Source organism: Herpailurus yagouaroundi, unplaced genomic scaffold, assembly GCF_014898765.1.
Source record: "Herpailurus yagouaroundi ecotype Mexico unplaced genomic scaffold, PumYag 199, whole genome shotgun sequence".
In the NCBI taxonomy this organism is placed as follows: Eukaryota; Metazoa; Chordata; class Mammalia; order Carnivora; family Felidae; genus Herpailurus; species Herpailurus yagouaroundi.
Genome location: NW_024412430.1, coordinates 19,443,978 through 19,461,835, shown reverse-complemented (window position 1 = coordinate 19,461,835; position 17,858 = coordinate 19,443,978). Strand labels below are relative to the sequence as shown.

The window sequence follows — 17,858 nt, the reverse complement described above, 5'->3', positions numbered from 1 at the left end:
TTATAATGAGGAGGAGGAGTAAGGATCAAGGGTCCAGAAGCAGGAACTGGGTTCAGAAGCAGCACTGGGGTTTCTCAATACCAAACTCACTTAACAGCCTGGACTGGTGAGGAGGCCAGGGAGCCGGGGGCCGAGCAGGAGACAAGGGATTAAAAGGGAGCTTTTCTTCACTCCTATGGAGCCCCTACCCACTCCCACCTCACCCTCCAGGACTGGCAGGGACCACCTGGGGAAAAACAAACAAACAAACAAACAAAAAAACCTCCTGGAGACACTGTCCCCAACCCCAGGCCTGCCTGACAGCCTCCTGTCCAGAGATAAGCACATCAAAGCAGCTTCAAGAGAACTAGGTTAAGACCCTCACCGGACCCCCTCCCCCCCCCCCCCCCCCCCCGCAAAGAACCAGAAACATCACCACCTTCCAGCCAGGGGGTCAGAACTGAAGCTTTATTTCAATCGGTTTCTTTATTTTCAGAACACCACCGGCAACTAGAAACAGGTATGCGAGTGTGGTTTTTATAACTGAAGAGTCCATAAAATAGATAATGGGATTGTAACCATAAATACACCTGAAATATAAATATACACATTGATACCCCACACGTATAAAAGTCATGCTCTGTAAATACTCTGTCCACGTACTGTCTTTGTGGGGGACCGAGTTCCAGGATGGAGCTTTGAGGGTTGACACGTGTCCCGTCACTTATGGATGTTTCCAGAGAGCTTCCGCAGGAGCAACCTATTACCAATCTCGACAAGGAAATGAAGTATCACAGAGCAGTTCTGAAAATATTGAAGAGTTGTTTGTTCTACAAAGAATGAGCATTTCTCAAACGTTAGAAATGGTGAAACAAATGTACCAGCTTACAGGTATGTACAACGTATTACTTTATACTTCAAAAATGCAGGAAGATCAATTATATATATACACATAAAATATATGTATATAATCGTAGATCGGATGAACAATTCAATATTGCTCTTGTGTTGGCCTTGCCGTATTGCACGCATGCCCGGAGCATGCCCATGGCTTATCACCAGATAGAGGACGTACTGGTAGGGACCGAAGGGGCCTCATGGGAACCCCCACGCTTGTCCCTGGAACGCCATCGTCAAAGCAATATTTGGAGTTCCGTAACGTGCTGTGGCGAGGTCGGAAACTTCTGTGCCCACGTGCGGTTGTAGGACGGGTCCTCCGGAACAGCACTGCGTACTCAGGATGGGGCCACGTACACGCCACACGCACCTGATACGGTGGGACCAACCCCTGAGTCCAGAGACGATCGGGGATCTCCTCAAAGACTATTTTGAGATGCTCCTCAAACCCTCAGTGTGGTTCAACCAAAATGATATCAGGACGAAGACCCGTGCCTGTGGCGTCCACAGCCTTCCTATAAACCCACAGGCAAACTATGAAGGAACGAAACGCATCCTGAACGCACTCTGGTTTTCGATCATGAAGAGTTTCTCCCACGGATGAAGCCTTACACACTTTAAAGGCAGACAGTGACGAGAGAGGGCAGGCAGGATTCCGACCCATATCAGTAGGAACGGGACGGTCAGTGGGAGCCTCACCCTAGGAGTCTCAGGGACCTGGCGGCCTGGGGCAGACCCCAGCCCCCCCCATTTTGGCCACGAAGGCCTGTTTCTTCTTCCACTTACCCCGTCTCCAAATTACAAACTCTCTGAGAATAGAAATAGGAAAAAAAAAAAAAGGGATAGGTTGAAAAATAAATGTTCTAGAAAACTCACCAACTACGTGTGAATGGGAAGCTCCCAGAGCAGCCGCCGGGGTGGGGGGGGGGGGGAGAGCGTCCGTCGGGACTTGAGGGGGCCTCGGGCCCGGCTCTCCGACCCTGCGGGCCCCCGGGCTGCTTCCACACCTTCCTTGCTCAAGGTTGCTCCAGGAGGCCAAGAAGAGGGGTGGGGCGGCTGGTTCCCAAGGGCGCCTCCACACATGGCACGGGCCACCAGGGGAGTCACGCGCAGAGCCCAGAGGATTGTCAAGACCAGGACCTTTAACCAGAAAGGGCCGATGGAGATGCTGAGTGCACAGAGGTGCCGGCTACGGCCGCCCTGCCCAGCGGGGCCGTGAGGACACAGCAGGTGCAGAAGAGAGACGCAGAACCCAACGGGGTGCATGTGGACGTCCCCAACTGGCCAACTCTGCCCGGCGGCCGGGGGCTCCCCCGCCCCAGCCCGGCCCGGCTTCTGGCTTCCTCTGCCTGCCGCGTAGCAAGCAGCTCTTGAAGGACCTTTCCGGAGTGGGGGCCAACGTGAGCTGTGCTGGCCAGAACAAACAAGAGGAGGCTTCTGTTCCGGGCTGTGTCAGTCGGAGCCTTCTGGAAGCGGAGCCAGACCGGCCGTGCCCAGGACAGAGCAGCCTGCCTGCCTCCAGCTACCGTCCAGTCTCCAGGCCAGCGTGCAGAGACCGGCAGAGGCCGTGATTTAGTTTGAAGGATAAGGAAGCACACAAGGTCATTAAGAGGAAGAGAGAATTGATTCCAGAGCAGACTCCGCATCGAACAGCTCTTAGGAGACATTTATAATGGAGCATGCAGGATAATCTACTATTACTTGAACACATTCTCCAGGAGTATGCTTCAGCTATAGACAGATCATCAAAAACACAGTGAACGACTTCTGTTTCAAAGTATTTCATTGAGGTGTTAAAGAATGGCGTATACAGATCTCTGTGTCATTTGGAAAAATGGATGTGCTTCTGTCTTGGGATGGCCTTTGTTGGCTGTTGCCCAGCTGGATATAGACCGAGTGATGGAAAAGGGGGAGAACCATCGTGGAGGGGGAAATAATGGCCTGAAAAGAGCTTCTTTCATTGCATTTATTTACAATCTGAGGGCTGGAAGGAGTGTGCTCCTCGTGGGTCAAGGGGAGGAAAGCACACTTCTAAAATCCTTGACGTGTGACATTGCTGAGATGCTCTAGGAAGTGTCACGATATCCTCACTCGCACACTGAAGGGCCAAGCAGGATGCCCTTAAGTGAACTCATCTGTCGCCGGCCGTGAAATAATTAAAGGGGCGCCTGCTGACCAGGTCTAGTGAGGTGAGAGCACCCCTCAGAGCCCGGGGCCCGCTGGTCAGCTGGGAATCGACAGTGACCGCGCTCTGGGGGACGCTGTGTCAGTTTATGCCCAATTCGGCTACAGAACTGTGAAATGGACAACGTGGGCCAGGTGTTCCCTTCCCCACCCCCCCACCCCGCCCCTCCCGCCCCTAAGGGTGCCCAGCTCTCGAGCTGGGTGGGCATAGCTCCAGGGTCACATGCCGTCACATGCATGCAGATGGGACCTAGTCCTGTACTCAGATCGCTCGTGGGCGCGAGCCCAGAGCCCCCGCTAAGGGCCAACCCACCTTCAGAAACGCCCAGCCCCCCACCAGGTGCCCAGGGTTGCAGGGTGCATGGGTTCCCATTTTAACCGCTGGGCGGAGTCCCTGATTCTGGAGAGGGGGTGCTTACGGGCGGTGGCGTGAAGTGCCCCCTCGGGGACAACGGGGCACGTCTCGGTCAAGATGCGCTAGTGAACACGTGGGCATCGTACATGCTGCCCTGACGACGGGGGGGTCACGTGGGAGGGGACGGGGGCGGGACGGGGCCAGGCCCCGCCCCCCGCTCCGCAGGGCCTCACATGAGCACGCATTTGCCCTGGAGTTTTTCCTTCCTCTTCTGCTGCTTGCTCTTCTTGCCGTCGATCTGGAGGCTCACGGTCCTGCGCTTCTCCAGGTTGAGCAGCTCCTGGAAGAGCTCCTTCACGTTGTGGTTGAGCTTGGCCGAGGTCTCCATGAAGGCGCACTTCCACCTGCGGGCCAGGGCCTCGGCCTCGCCGCTCTCCACCTCGCGGCTGGGGCTCTCGTCACACTTGTTGCCCACCAGCATGATGGGGATGCTGTCCACGTCCCCTTTGATCTCGCAGATTTGCTCGTAGATGGGCTTGAGCTCTTCCAGCGACTGCCGGCTGGTGATGGAGTAGACCAGGATGAAGGCGTGGCCCTTGGAGATGGACAGCCGCTGCATGGCCGGGAACTGGTGGCTGCCCGTGGTGTCCGTGATCTGCAGCGTGCAGATGCTCTTGTCGCAGCTGATCACCTGCCGGTAGGTGTCCTCCACCGTGGGGATGTAGCTCTCGCGGAACGTGCCTTTCACAAACCTCAAGACCAGCGAGCTCTTCCCTACGCCACCTGCCCCGAACACGGCCACCCGGTAGTCGTTGCTCTGTTCCGGCATGTTGCTCCACCGCCGCGGCTCGCACCCAGGAGGCACCTGGCAAAGGAACCAGACGTGCGAGAGGATCGGTTTAAAAAAAAAAAAAAAAAAAAAAGAGGAAGGAAAATCTTGACGAGGATTGCTTTACCCTCTAGCTTAAAAAGAACCAAAGGGATACATTTTGTTTTCGAGCTCCCAACGTAAGAGAACTTGAATTTCATTGAAAAATTTTAGGGGCACCCGGTGGCTCAGTCGGTTAAGTATCTGACTCTGGCTCAGGTCGTGATCTCACAGTTGGTGAGTTCGAGCTCCGAGTCAGGCTCTGTGCTGACGTTGCAGAGCCTGCTTGGGATTCTCTCTCTTTCTCTCTCTCTCTCTCTCTCTGCCCCTCCCCTGCTCTCTCTCTCTCCCCAAATAAATAAATTTTTAAAAAATGGCATCAAGGTCACTGTTTTATAAGCATTACAAGAAACCCTCTAGATAATGCGCACTCGGTGCTTACCCAGCAGAAGCTCCCAGCATTAGAGGACGGACAGGCACAGTAAGGCGTCTGTTACACCCTGTGTGGTAGCTGCCATGGTAAAGTCATAAACAAAGGCCGAAAGAGAGCCTGCTGGGGCATCCAGTTCTGTGTGGGGCCCTGAGGGGAGATTTCACAGAGGGCCGGGTGAAGGTGTGAAGGGATGAGGGGCGGGTCACGCAGAAGATGGGGTCCCTTGCAGATGCCCAAGGGTGTGAAGGGAGCCAACACGGTGCCAGGGCAGATAGCTGGCGTGCATGGACATCTGGGGCAGAGCTGGCAAGCAGGGAGCGGTGGCCTCATCAGTCGAGATAAAAGGCCAAAGAGACAAGTAGGTTTGCAGAAGCTGAGCAGGAAGCAGCTGGGCCCGGGTCAGGTTTGTAGGACACACAAGTGGAGAGAGGTATCTGGTAGGCGGCTGGGCTGTGGTCTGAAAACTCAGTGGGGAAGTCCAGGCTAGTGATAAGGATGCGGGTTTCATCCATATATAAAGAGCACGCTAATAAGTAAAAATCAGCCAGGGTGAAGACGTATAGTGAGAGAGAAGATCAAATTCCAAATCCAGAGAGACTGGCAAGTCATCTACCTCAGCTTTCTGCACCTGAGTTGCCTGCACCAGATAATGGAGATAGTAACACCACCTTCTCCTCAGAGCTGCTCTGGGGTGTTTGTGAGACAAGGACTGCCACTCAGCACAGTTGGGGGCCCAAGCTCTCTAGCTGTTTAGTAAGGACTAGGCAGAAAAGGGGGTCACAAAGGAGCAGCAGGGACAGGAGGAAGAACTGGAGAGAAGGTAAAAAATGCCAAGAAAGCCCAAAACTGTCAAGAAGTCACGGGGCCCGTACAGGGATACACACCTACGTTAAATGAGAACAAAGATCTCAAATCAGTAACTTGATCTCCCACCTTACAAGAGTCAAGTAACCCCAAAGGAGGAAAAATGCAGGAAATACTAGATTACAGTGGAAGTCAGTAGAATGAAGAATAGAAAAACAATAGAGAAAAATCAATAAACTCAGAAGTGGGTTTGTTTTTTTTAATAACAATAAAATTAACAAGCTTTTTTGCTGGACTGGCCAAAGAAGCAAGAAAACTCAAAATGTTTACATGAGAAGTGGCAGAGGAGACATCACTACTGACCCTGCAGAAACATAGTTATCAGAGGCTCCTGTGACCAACTGCATAGAAACACGCTACATAACTCAGAGGAGGCAGACCCAAACTACCAAAGCTGAATCAAGCAGAAATCGAAAATGCGCAAAGACCTACATAGCAAGACAGTAATCAAAAAACCATCCACAAGGAAAGCCGGGTCCAGACAGCTTCACGGGATTAATTATATTGGATTAATACCAATCCTTTGCAAACTCTTCCAAAAAGTTGAATGGGAGGATACACCTGTCACTCTCTCTGAGGCCAAAATTACCCTGATACCAGCTTGAGATACAGAGACATGACAAGAAAACTACAGGGCAGTATCTCTTCTGAACAAATACAAAATCCTCAACCAAGACTAGCAAAACGAATCCACCAATGCATAAAAAGGATTATACATCATAACCAAGTAGGATTTATGCCGGGCATGCAAAGTCGGCTTAACATCCAAAAATTAACATAACATACCATATCAAGAAAAGACCAAAAGCATGATAATCTCAGTAGATACAAAAAAGAAACAATTGACAAACTTCAGTACTCAATCATGATTTAAAAAAAAAAAAAAAAAAAAAAGGAGCAAATCGGGAATAAAAGGGAACTTCTTCCTCCAGAAAAGAACGTATTATGAAACACCACAGCTAAGACAGTACTTAATGATGAAAGATTGTTTTCTCACTACAATCAAGAAAAAGACCAGTGTCCCCACTCTTGCAACTTCTAGTTACCATTTTACTGACGGTTTTAACTAGGAGAATAAGTCAAGAATGTGAAATAAAAGGCATCCAGATTGGAAGGGAAGAAATAAAACTATTTATTGCAGAAGGCATAACCTTGTAAATAGAAACTTTTGAGGAAGGAATCTTCCAAAAACAAAACTAACAAACTACTTCTAAAAGGTTTTCAGATATCCATATAAAAATCAACTGTATATCTCCACACCCGCGATGAATAACCTGAACACAAAATTAAGAAACCAATTCCATTTACAACATCATGAAAAAGCATAAGATACTTAGGAATAAAATTAATAAGGAAGCATGAACATTGTACTCTGAAAATTAAAAAAAAATATTGTTGAACGAAACTGAAGGCCCAAAGGAGTGGAAAGCCACCCGTGTTTATGTATCAGAGGACTTAATTTTGTTAAAATAGCAATATTCCCCAAATCACCTACAGATTCAGCGCAGTCCCTACATAAATTCCAATTGGCTACTCTATGGAAATTTCCAGGCTGATTCCAAAATTCACCTGGAAATTCAAAAGGCCCAGAATAGTGGAGCAATGGCGAATTTAGAAAGAAAGAAACAAATAAGGGAAGGAAAGGACTGGAGGGAAGGAGGGAATGGGGGAGGGAAGGGAGGAATGACAGAAGGAAGGAAGTTGAACACATACTTCCTGATTTCAAACTCACTGAGAGGAGCAGAAAGACACTATACATGACGACATCGTCTACGGATTCTGAAACGGATTCACAGATACACAGGAACAGATCCAGAGCCCCCAGTGTGAGAAATAACGTGTTAAAGTAACAGGCTCGGCTTTATCCCTGATAGCCAGGCGACGGAAACAACCCATATGCTCGCGGTAGAAATGGAATATTCGTACCATAAAAGGCAACGCATCGGATTAATACATCCCTACGATAAGAAAAAGCGATACCAAGAGTGGAACATGCAACACGCGGGTTGAACGTGCCAGTTGAGATGCGCTCCACAGCCCGCTGGATGCTGGAAATGCCGCCCATCTTCGTGCGGCTGGGGGTTACGGAGGAGTTACGCAGTGGTCTTGCGGATTGTTCAGAATGACCATATTCTTTCAAACTTATCATGGAAATGAAATATCACTTACAAGCCAGGAAACCCCATAGGGTTGATTCTCAGACTCAAGTTAAAGGAAAGTACCCTTGGAGATGGAGTGTGTAGCTTTGATCTGGGGGCGGTAAGAGGTGAAGGAAGTCTGGCAAACTTTAGGTTGACTGGGATGTCCTGAGCTATGAAGGGAGTCAAAGCATCTTGCAGTGCGTGTGGGAGCAAGGACAACCAAGGAGATGGCCAGAAAGACCAGAGGTGGGGCTTTCTCTTTAAGGAAATTGAGGGCTGAGGAAAGAGGAGGGGACAATCAGCCGAGGTACTTATGGGGGGAGACTGCAGGGATCGGCTGTGCATATTCAACACAGCAAACCCGGAAGAAGGCAGGAGCCACCGAGATCCAGGATGTACACAGGACGATGGGTCTTCACGGAGAGAAGAGCGAGATCAGGTGGAGGCACGGGACCCCGCCCAGACCGGCCCCCCGACCCCAACCACCTGTCATGTCTCAGCTTAACGTGTTAAAAGGAACAAATGAGAAGCGACATAATGCATATACTTGGTTAAAGAGATAATGGAGATCGTAAAACACTCTTTCATCCACACAGAGGCCCCTTCCCTCCCTTGACAGCTTCTTTCCAGAAACAACCACTGTTAAAAAGAACAGAAATTCAGTTATCACTTCCTGGTGTGCACCATGAGAATTTTAAATAATGCACTCATGGCTTGAAGCGTTGAACTTAATGTCTTGACTTACTGACTTTGGACCATATCTTTCTGTGAAATTAGCACACTACCTTCCTCCATTGCCTGATTTTTGTGAGTTACACTCCATTTTCAAGCACCTGCCAGTATTTCAGTTTCCCAGATATAACATTTACAATTTGTTCCAAAATTTATATTAAGTCTTCTGTACTTGCCTGCAGGTTGTTTCTAAACTCTATCAAGAAACAGCTTATTGAAAGGGTTTTGGAAAGATTTTTCAAAGCAGAAGTCGATAGTAAGACTGAACCCACTGAGGAGAAAGGTCATCGTCAATCAGACTTTGCTGACTGGTACATAATCTTCTGTGTCTGCATTGTTGGGGTCTTGGGTTGGGTTGGGTTTTTTTAACTCTAGTTTTTTGGGGGTTTTTTGCTTTTGTACCTAGGTCACTCTTAGTTGCCAATTTGTCTTTTTTTTTTTTTTTAATTTTTATTCATTTTAGAAAGACAGAGAGCAAGTGGGGCAGGGGCAGAGAGAGTGGGAGACACAGAATCGGAAGCAGGCTCCAGGCTCCGAGCTGTCAGCACAGAGCCCGATGTGGGGCTCGAACCCACAAACCGTGAGATCATGACCTGAGCTGAAGTCGGACGCTCAACCGACTGAGACACCCAGGCGCTCCGAGTTGCCAATTTCTCTATTTCAATTTATTATCACCTTGCTTGGATCCATTTTATGTTTTGGCATGAACATTACTGGTAAGTTCTTTTAGATGGCATTAAAACTTCTGAGTCCATGCCACGTTCCCCTGATTGATGCAATCCTGCAGCCAAACAAAGTTGCAAGTATTTTCTCCACAGATTTTAAGGGCCATTTGTCTTTTAACTTGGTCATCACCAGGGATATTGGTGTGAAATCCAAAGGCGGTAAGATACTCTCTCCTCTGTAGGGAACTCGGGATTCTCCCTCCTCTTTGGCAGGTGGGGGTTTCTCTTTATTCTGAGAGCTACGCCATCCCCCCAGGATATATCTAGAACTGCTTTTTGACTACATTTTTGGGGGGGGTTGGGGGAGGATTAAAAACCTGATCATTTCCGCAGCCTGGGGAAATTTTTATTTTTTCTATTTTTAGGAAGTGCGTCATCCCGACCCCTCTACTCCTCTCTCTTTGTGGAACTCGTATTAGGTGATGGCCTGAGTGTACCTATTCTTAATTGCTCTAAAAGGGCTTTCCTTATATTTTCAATCACCTTTCTCGTACTCTGATTTTGCCCCTCTCATAGAAGCGCTTTCTTATCTCGGACAAGGGGATACCTTGCGGGCTTTCAACAAGAATGCTACTTGCGATTTGTTGCCTCTGTTCTTATCACGTATCTGAGATATCTCTGGTTATGTCTGTTCACTGCAATCTTCCTCTGCCATGGGGTTTCCACCAAATGTCTGCTCGTCCCTGGTTGTCCCCTGATTTATGAAAGAAATCGCCACCTGGCTGGGAGAGGCAGCTAGGGCAGTTTCTCTGGATGCACAGATCTGTCCACCAAAGTCTCTTCTGCCCTGAATAGGACAACTGTCTGCAACGACCCCTTTCTACTTTCCTTTTCTGGGACTTATCTGGACGAAATGATCACTCAGCCCCTCACCCCTCTGAAAAGCTTATACACAGACAAATGAGGGAACAGATCAAAGAAAGAGAGTAAACAATCCATCCCAAAGGATCACAAAAATATAAAAATGTGTGTCTTATAATAAAGAATTCAAAATGAGACGTTTTAAATACTGAATATTAGGTTAGAGGTACAGTATTATGATTTATAAGAAATATACATTTGATCATTCAGATGACGAAAATATATTTTTCAGGGCACCTGGGTGGCTCAGTCACTTAAGTGTCTGATTTTGGCTCAGGTCATGATCTCACAGTTGGTGGGTTCAAGCCCCGTGTGGGGCTCTGCGCGGACAGCACGAGCCTGCTTGGCTTCTCTCTCCTTTCTCTGTCCCTCCGCATTGTTACCCTCTCTCTCTCAAAATAAATAAACTTAAAAAAAAAGTTCTTTAAATCTACTACTGACGAAAGATAAATGGGTCACTTAAGTAAACATAAGAACTATTATCGACTTTACAACACAAATAAGGACACTTTTAAAAGAAATTAATTTTCAACGGAATGTAAATTCTCTAGGTAGGAGCGTGTACTTTTACACACTTCTAGAATTTCGATTTAATGGAAGATTCATTTCATGTACCTTCTCAGCTGACCCTAAAAACTGAGAGATCTGTCCGTTAGTGGGAAACATTTGCCAGATCGTAAAGAGTTAAACAGCTATGGTCTGTCTTTGCCTAAGGAAGCAGACTCAGTTTTTCAGGAACCTTGTTTCCTGGTGTTCTGGAAACAGCCCGCCCTGCGGTGTGGGGACAGGTGTTGAAGCAGGTGACACATCTGCACCCAGATAATGGAGCCACCGTCCCACGGCGGGGGGCCCGGGGGCACCCACACATTCATGGCAAGACTCCTAACATCTGCAAAAGTGAAACAAGTGGGAATATATTGCGGCATGTCTTGGATTGGAAGCATTAGAATACATTATTCTTTAAGACCTTTGTTGTCGGGAGGCAAATAACCCCGCAGCTTAGGCACAGGAAAAAGATTCACTAGTGTGTGTCTGCTACTATTCCATTTGGAGAAAGCATCATGGTCGGGAACGCCCAAGGGCCAAGTAACATGCATTTCGTGACACTTTTCAGACTCCCAAGAGCCTGGCCGTATTTGGGGCATTTTCTGCCTTCCTCCTCTTCTTTCCACGGGAAATGAAGAGGCGAGTCATGCGAATAAGCAGCAACACCATCTCCTTGGTCAGAGGATGGGTCACCGAGGTTGACCCTGCAGCTGGCCCTGCAGGGAAATGAACACCAAAGCACGAAGGCGGCAGGGACACGGAGACCCTGCGGACACGGAGAAAGAACGTGTTCCATGCGGGGCGTGAGGCTCAGTGTGCTGTTGCGCAGCCCGGGGCCTGCCTTCGCCGCGAGCCTGTTGAAACGAGGCTCTACGTGATGTGTACTTGCTCAGGTTGGTTTCTAGGTTTGGCCAAATAAAAGTCTGCAAGGTTGGCAAGTGGCTACGAAAGAGTCCCTCAAACCATCATCGGTTAGGTTGTTACTCATGCTTTCGCTAAGATCAGTGCCCAACCCAAGGTCATGAAGATCTACCCTTGCTTTCTTCTGGAGTTTGATGATTTTAGTTCTTATATTTAGGCCATTGATCCATTTTGAGTTGATTCTTGAATAGGGTATGAGGAGGGGTGTCAGGTCACTTCCCTGTGGATGTCCCCTTGTCCCAGCACCATTCGTTAGAGAGACAATTCTTCCTCCACCAAATGATCTTGACCCCCTTGTCAACAATCAACTAGCTCTCGGGGCGCCTGGGTGGCTCAGTCGCTTAAGTGTCCGACTTCAGGTTAGGTCATGATCTTGCAGTCTGTGGGTTCGAGCCCCCCGTCGGGCTCTGTGCTGACGGCTCGGAACCTGGAGCCTGCTTTAGGCTCTGTGTCTCCCTCTCTCTCTGCCCCTCCCCTGCTCACTCACTCTCTCTCTCTCTGTCAAAAATAAATAAACATTAAAAAAATTTTATTTTTAACTCAACTAGCTATAAATGTGAAGATTTCCTTCTGGACTCCATTCTATGCCATTGGTCTATATGTCTCTCCCTATGCCAGTGCCGCACTGTTTTGTCTACCGTAGCTTTGCATTAAGTTTTGAAATCTGTTAAGTGTGACATCTCCAGATTCGCTGTTCTCTTTCAAGACCGTTTTGGCTCCTTGGGGCCTCTTGCAATGGCGTACAAAAAATAAATAAATAAATCAGACTTTGTCAAAATTAGAAACTTCTGTGCAACAAAGAGCATTATCACGAAAGTTAAAAGAGAACACACACAATGGGAGAAAATATATATTCTGATGAGGATCGAATAGAAGGAATATATAGAGGACCCTTACAACTGAATAACAAAAAAGAAAACAAACCAACTAAAAAATGGCCAAAGGGCTTCTATAAACATTTCTCCAAAGAAGTTCTACCAATGGCCAAGAGGCACAGGAAATGATGCTCAACACCACTAGTCACCGGGGAAAAGGCAGATGGAAAACACACTGAGCCCCACTGCACACCCAGTGGGATGGCTACTAACCAAAATCAAAGAAAAAGCAACAAAAACAACAGCAACAAAAAAGAATCAGAAAATAACAAGTGTTGGAGATACGGAAAAATTAAAACCCTCGTGCATTACAGGTAGGAATCTAAAACAGGGTGGCCACTGTGGGAAAATTCGACAGAGAATTACCCTATGACTCAGCAATCCACTCTTGGGCGTATCTCCCAAATCACTGATACACAGTCGATACGTGGAGCTATAATTAAAATAATTCAAAAGACACATTCACAGAAGCACTCATCACTACAGCCAAAAGGTGGAAGCAAACCAGTGTCCGCTGAGATGAGCGTATAAACATGTGGTCCATCCATACAATGGAACATCATTCAGCCGGAAAGGGCAAGGGAGTTTTGTCACCTGCTACAGCATGGATGAACCCTGAGGACATTATGCTGCATGAAATCAGCCAGGCAGGAAAAGACAAATACCATAGGATTCCACGTAAACGAGGTCCCCGGAGTAGTCACACTCCCAGAGATGGTGATGGCGTGCGCCAGGCTGGGGGGCGGAAGGAGTGGACAGTGTTTGACGGGGACAGAGCTTCAGTTTGGGGAGGTGAAGAGTCCGTGGACGGAAGGAGGTACGATGGCGTGAACGTGCTTACGGTCACTGACTTGCACGCCTGGAAATGGTAGATCTCCTGTAATGTGTATTTCGTCACAATAGAAATATACGAGTGTGAGTGAAAACATTTTTGGCAACAAGCAAGTCACTACTAAAAGACCACGCTCCTGACGTGAGCGCAACGGACAGCAAGCAGCAGGGCACACACCCTCACCCCTTTCTCGTCCACATCACACAGCAGAAGCAATAAGGTTCTAGTCTGACCTGACAAAATCCCGACGAGACCAATTACGATTTGCACCTACTTCCTGGCCCTAAGTATATATATTTTTTTCAACGTTTTATTTATTTTTGGGACAGAGAGAGACAGAGCATGAACGGGGGAGGGGCAGAGAGAGAGGGAGACACAGAATGGGAAACAGGCTCCAGGCTCTGAGCCATCAGCCCAGAGCGTGACGCGGGGCTCGAACTCACGGACCGCGAGATCGTGACCTGGCTGAAGTCGGACGCTTAACCAACTGCGCCACCCAGGCGCCCCCCTGGCCCTAAGTATAGACTGCATTACAGGTGACATGAAGCATCACCATTAACCAGGGCACTGGAAACCCAGCCCAGCCCGGTGGACTGCCTGGTCCAATATGGTGGCCACTCCCCATGGGAGTTCCCGCTGCCCTGAAGGGAGGCGTCCCACACTGGATTTTGAGCGCTTAGTGTAAGAAAGAATTTTAAATTGATAGTGATTGTGATATTGATTGTAAGTTAAAATGATGTTATTTCAGATACATCGGGTAAAGTAAATTACTTAAAATAACTTCCTCTGTGCCTTTAGTTTTTAAGATGTGGTTACTTTGGAAAATGCAAAATTACATACATGACTCACATTGTATATTTACTGATATGCAGTGTTCTAGAACAAACCCCTATACTTTAGCAAAATTTACCAACATGTTGTAATGAATCCAATGCGTTAGAAAATGTACTTAAATGTGATTTTTTTAGAAAACCCTTAGAATCGTCTTCTAATTAACAGTGAAAGCCAAAAAGCCAGAAGCCAGAAAAAAATACTTATTTTCCTGCCGTGGCAAAGTATATGAAATGACACACCAAAGTGCACGGTGACAAACTAAAATGCATTCCTTCTCCGAATCCCCTAGAAAGATAAATAGAAAGTAGTACTTAAGTTAGGAAGAAACCAATATTCCAAGTTTCTCAGCAGAGAGATTGGCTACAGTTGAGAAAAAGTACAATTGTTCCAAACACACTTTAGTGCGTCCATAATTTGCTGGAATGATTCTCCTTCAATAATAAGGTACTTTGGCACAAACATCCTTCACTCAGTGTTTATTTATTTGTTTGTTTGTTTGTGGTCACTCTCCCCACTCCTTCTCCAAAATCCGCACCCGCAAGGGCGGGGTGGGGTCCCTGTTGAATTCACTCACCAGCACATGAGGGCATCCAACCCATCGTGGGAGAAACACTCAGCACGTATCGAATGATTATCTGCTGTTGAAATACATTTTTGTGAGCGGACCAAGGCAAATCCTACCGGAGAAGACAAGTGAATTCCTCAAGGAAACAAAATAAAGGTTTGAAAAAAGCCTGCATAAGAGCGACCCCTCATAGGCTGGCAACATCAACCTTACAAAAGGATGTGTGGTAACATTGTAGAGACAGAACTAGAGGGGCGGAAGTTGCTCCATCACTCGGGAAGTGCTTACAGCAAGACGTTTAAGCCAGAAGTCCCCAGGGGCTACGGATACCATGCATTTGGACATTTTATTTTCTTTTATTTTACGTTCTCCCTTCTCCAATTTCATCTACTCCCCGACCCTCCCAGCTCTGTGCAGTTTGTTCTCTGTATTTATGACTCTGTGGCTATTTGTTTCATTATTTTGTTTTTCAGATTCCACAGATAAGTGAAATCGTGTGGCGTCTGTCTTTCTCTGTCTGACTTATTTCACTTAGCGTAATACCCTCTCGGTCCATCCCTGTTGTGTCAAAAAGCTCGCTCTTTTTTATGGCTGAGTAATACTCCATTGTCCGTATGCCTCATCTTCTCTATCCATTCATCTGTCAATGGACACTTGGGTTCCTTCCACATCTGTAACTCTTGTAGATAAGGCTGCAATAAACACAGCGGCGCATATATCTTTTCGAATAAGTGTTTTCATTTTCTTTGGGTAAGTACCCTGGAGTGGAATTACTGGATCATACGGTATTTCTATTTTTAATTTTTTGAGCAACCTCCGTACTGTTTTCCACAATGGCTGCACCAGTTTGCATTCCTACCAACAGTGCATGAGAGTTCCTTTTTCTCCACATCCTCGCCAACGTTTGTGCTTTGTCTTTTTGATTTCGCCACCCTGACAGATGTGAGGTGACATTTCATTGTGGTTTTGATTTGTATTTCCCTGATGAAGAGTGATGATGGGCATCTTTTCATGTGTCTGTTGGCCATCTGGATGTCTTCTTTGGGAAAATATCTATTCTGGTCCTCTGCCCATATTCAATCAGATTATTGGGGGTGAGGGGAGTTTGGTCTTGATTTACATAAGCTCTTTACCAATTTTAAATATTAACCCCTTATTAGATAATATTATTTGCAAAGATCTTCTCCCATTCACTAGATCGCCTTTTAATTTTGTTGATGGTTTCCTTTGCTGTAAAAAAAGCTTTTTATTTTCGTGTAGTCCCAATAGCTTATGTTTGCTTTTGTTTCCCTTGCCTGAGAAGACCTACCCATAAACATGTTGCTAAGGCCAATGTCCAAGACATTACTGCCTGTATTATCTTTTAGGAGTTTATGGTTTCAGGTCTCACATTTAGGTCTTTTACCTCTTTGAGTTTATTTTTGCATATGATGTAAGAACGTGGTCCAGTTTCATTCTTTTCCACGTAGCTGTCTCCAGCTGGCGTTTTAATTTTTTTTAAGCTTATTTATTTTGGGAGAGAAAGAGAGAAAGCACAAGCAGGAGCAACGGAGGGCAGAGAGGATCCCAAGCAGGCTGTGTGCTGTCAGTTCAGAGCCTGACACGGGGCTCGAACCCACAAACTGTGAGATCATGGGATCATGACCTGAGCTGAAACCAAGAGTTAGATGCTTAACCCACTGAGCCACTCAGGTGCCCCCAACTGGTGTTTTTTTAATGTAAAACAGGTATTTGTAATTTATAATAGGCAAAAATATATACATGATATTATACATACATACATATAATGTATGTTACATATATGGCAAGTATTTTTAATATATATAAATAATAAAGAATAACGTGTAACATATAAAAATAAAACTTTATTATATACAATCAATAAAATAAATTAAAAACAAAAATAAATAAATAAAACCTTATTATATATATATACATAATATTATACATACATATATATAACGTATGTTACATATACAAGTATTTTTAATATATATATAAATAATATATATTAACATGTAACATATAAAAATAAAACTTTGTTATATATAATAAAATAAATTAAAAATAAATTAAAAACAAAAATAAATAAAACCTTATTATATATATAATATTATACATACATATATAAAACATATACAATATGTTACATACTGTATATTGTATATATTGTATATTGTATACATCGTATATTGTATGTTACCTATACAATTGTATATGTTATATATATGGCAAGTATTTTAATATATGTAAATAAATACATAATAATATGTAATATATAAAAATAAAACCTTCAAGACACAGAAAATTCTTTCACATACTCTTTAAGGAAATTAGAAGCACCCACAAAAGTACTTTCTCCCGCAGGATGGCTTACCAGTTATCTTGTAGCAAAGAATACGGAAGTGTTGCCAAACTAAAAGGCAAGCCATGCGTTTTTCTTTTATGCAAAAGACAATTGTTCTAAATCCACCGCCGTTTTCTGCATGGGAGATGGCTTTCACTAGTATGCCACATAGCAGATATTTTGCGAAAATAGGCAATCTCCTCTGTCTCTCTAATATAAAGATGAAATGTTAGACATTTTAGACGGGAGACAGGGGCACCGTACCTCCTTTGGAAAAGCCATCCTATGGAGACAGCAGTTTGGAAAGAGATGCATGAAAATGCTTCTGGGAGAGTGACGTCACTAAGAAGGTGACAGGGTTGTTCCTGGCTCTGCTCCCCCCGACGAGAGGACCAACTAACACCTCTCCGAGAACCGGACGTCGCTTCAGAGGATCCCAGAACACCGGGGGGCGGGGGGGCGGGGGGGGGTGGAAACACCCCCTCCCCGCAGAGGCCAAGACAGACTGCGTTGCAGGGGACAAGAGATGGGGCCACACTGGGCGCGTGGCCCCTTCCCCAAGACAGCACAGCACCACGAGGAGGGGTCTCCCCTGAGCCCCTGCCTCCTCCGGGGAAAAAGGGAACCCAGGAGGGACCAGCAGCCTGCCCCAGCACTGTGGTCACTTCGCAGGAGCCCCAAGTCGAATTCACACCATGGGGACTGCTGGGAGATGGGGGGGGGGGGGCTTAGCCACCGGGAATCTGACTGTGAATGGGAAATCTGAACAGACCGGGGAGTCAAGGGGGCTCCGCCCATTGAGCATCTGACTCTTGATCTGAGCTCAGGTCATGGTCTCATGGTTTGTGGGATTGATCCCAGTGTCTGGCTCCACACTGTTGGCATGGAGCCTGCTTGGG

General features: G+C 46.4%; 1 protein-coding gene across 2 annotated transcripts in view; it reads right to left on the bottom strand.

Annotated features, from left to right (window-relative positions):
- Positions 1 to 425: 425 nt before the first annotated feature.
- The window catches only part of DIRAS2 (DIRAS family GTPase 2), a 33,029-nt gene continuing 15,596 nt past the window's right edge, over positions 426 to 17,858 (bottom strand). Inside the window, exons 1-2 of one of the 2 annotated variants that reach the window (XM_040449529.1) lie at positions 4,726 to 4,746; positions 426 to 4,280 (exon numbers count right to left, since the gene is read on the bottom strand). In XM_040449529.1, coding sequence (XP_040305463.1) covers positions 3,645 to 4,244 — 600 coding nt within the window. In that variant the 5' untranslated portion in view covers positions 4,245 to 4,280; positions 4,726 to 4,746 and the 3' untranslated portion in view covers positions 426 to 3,644. Of the gene's footprint in view, positions 4,281 to 4,725; positions 4,747 to 17,858 lie in introns of those variants that run through there. The other variant, XM_040449528.1, reaches the window with a different exon arrangement.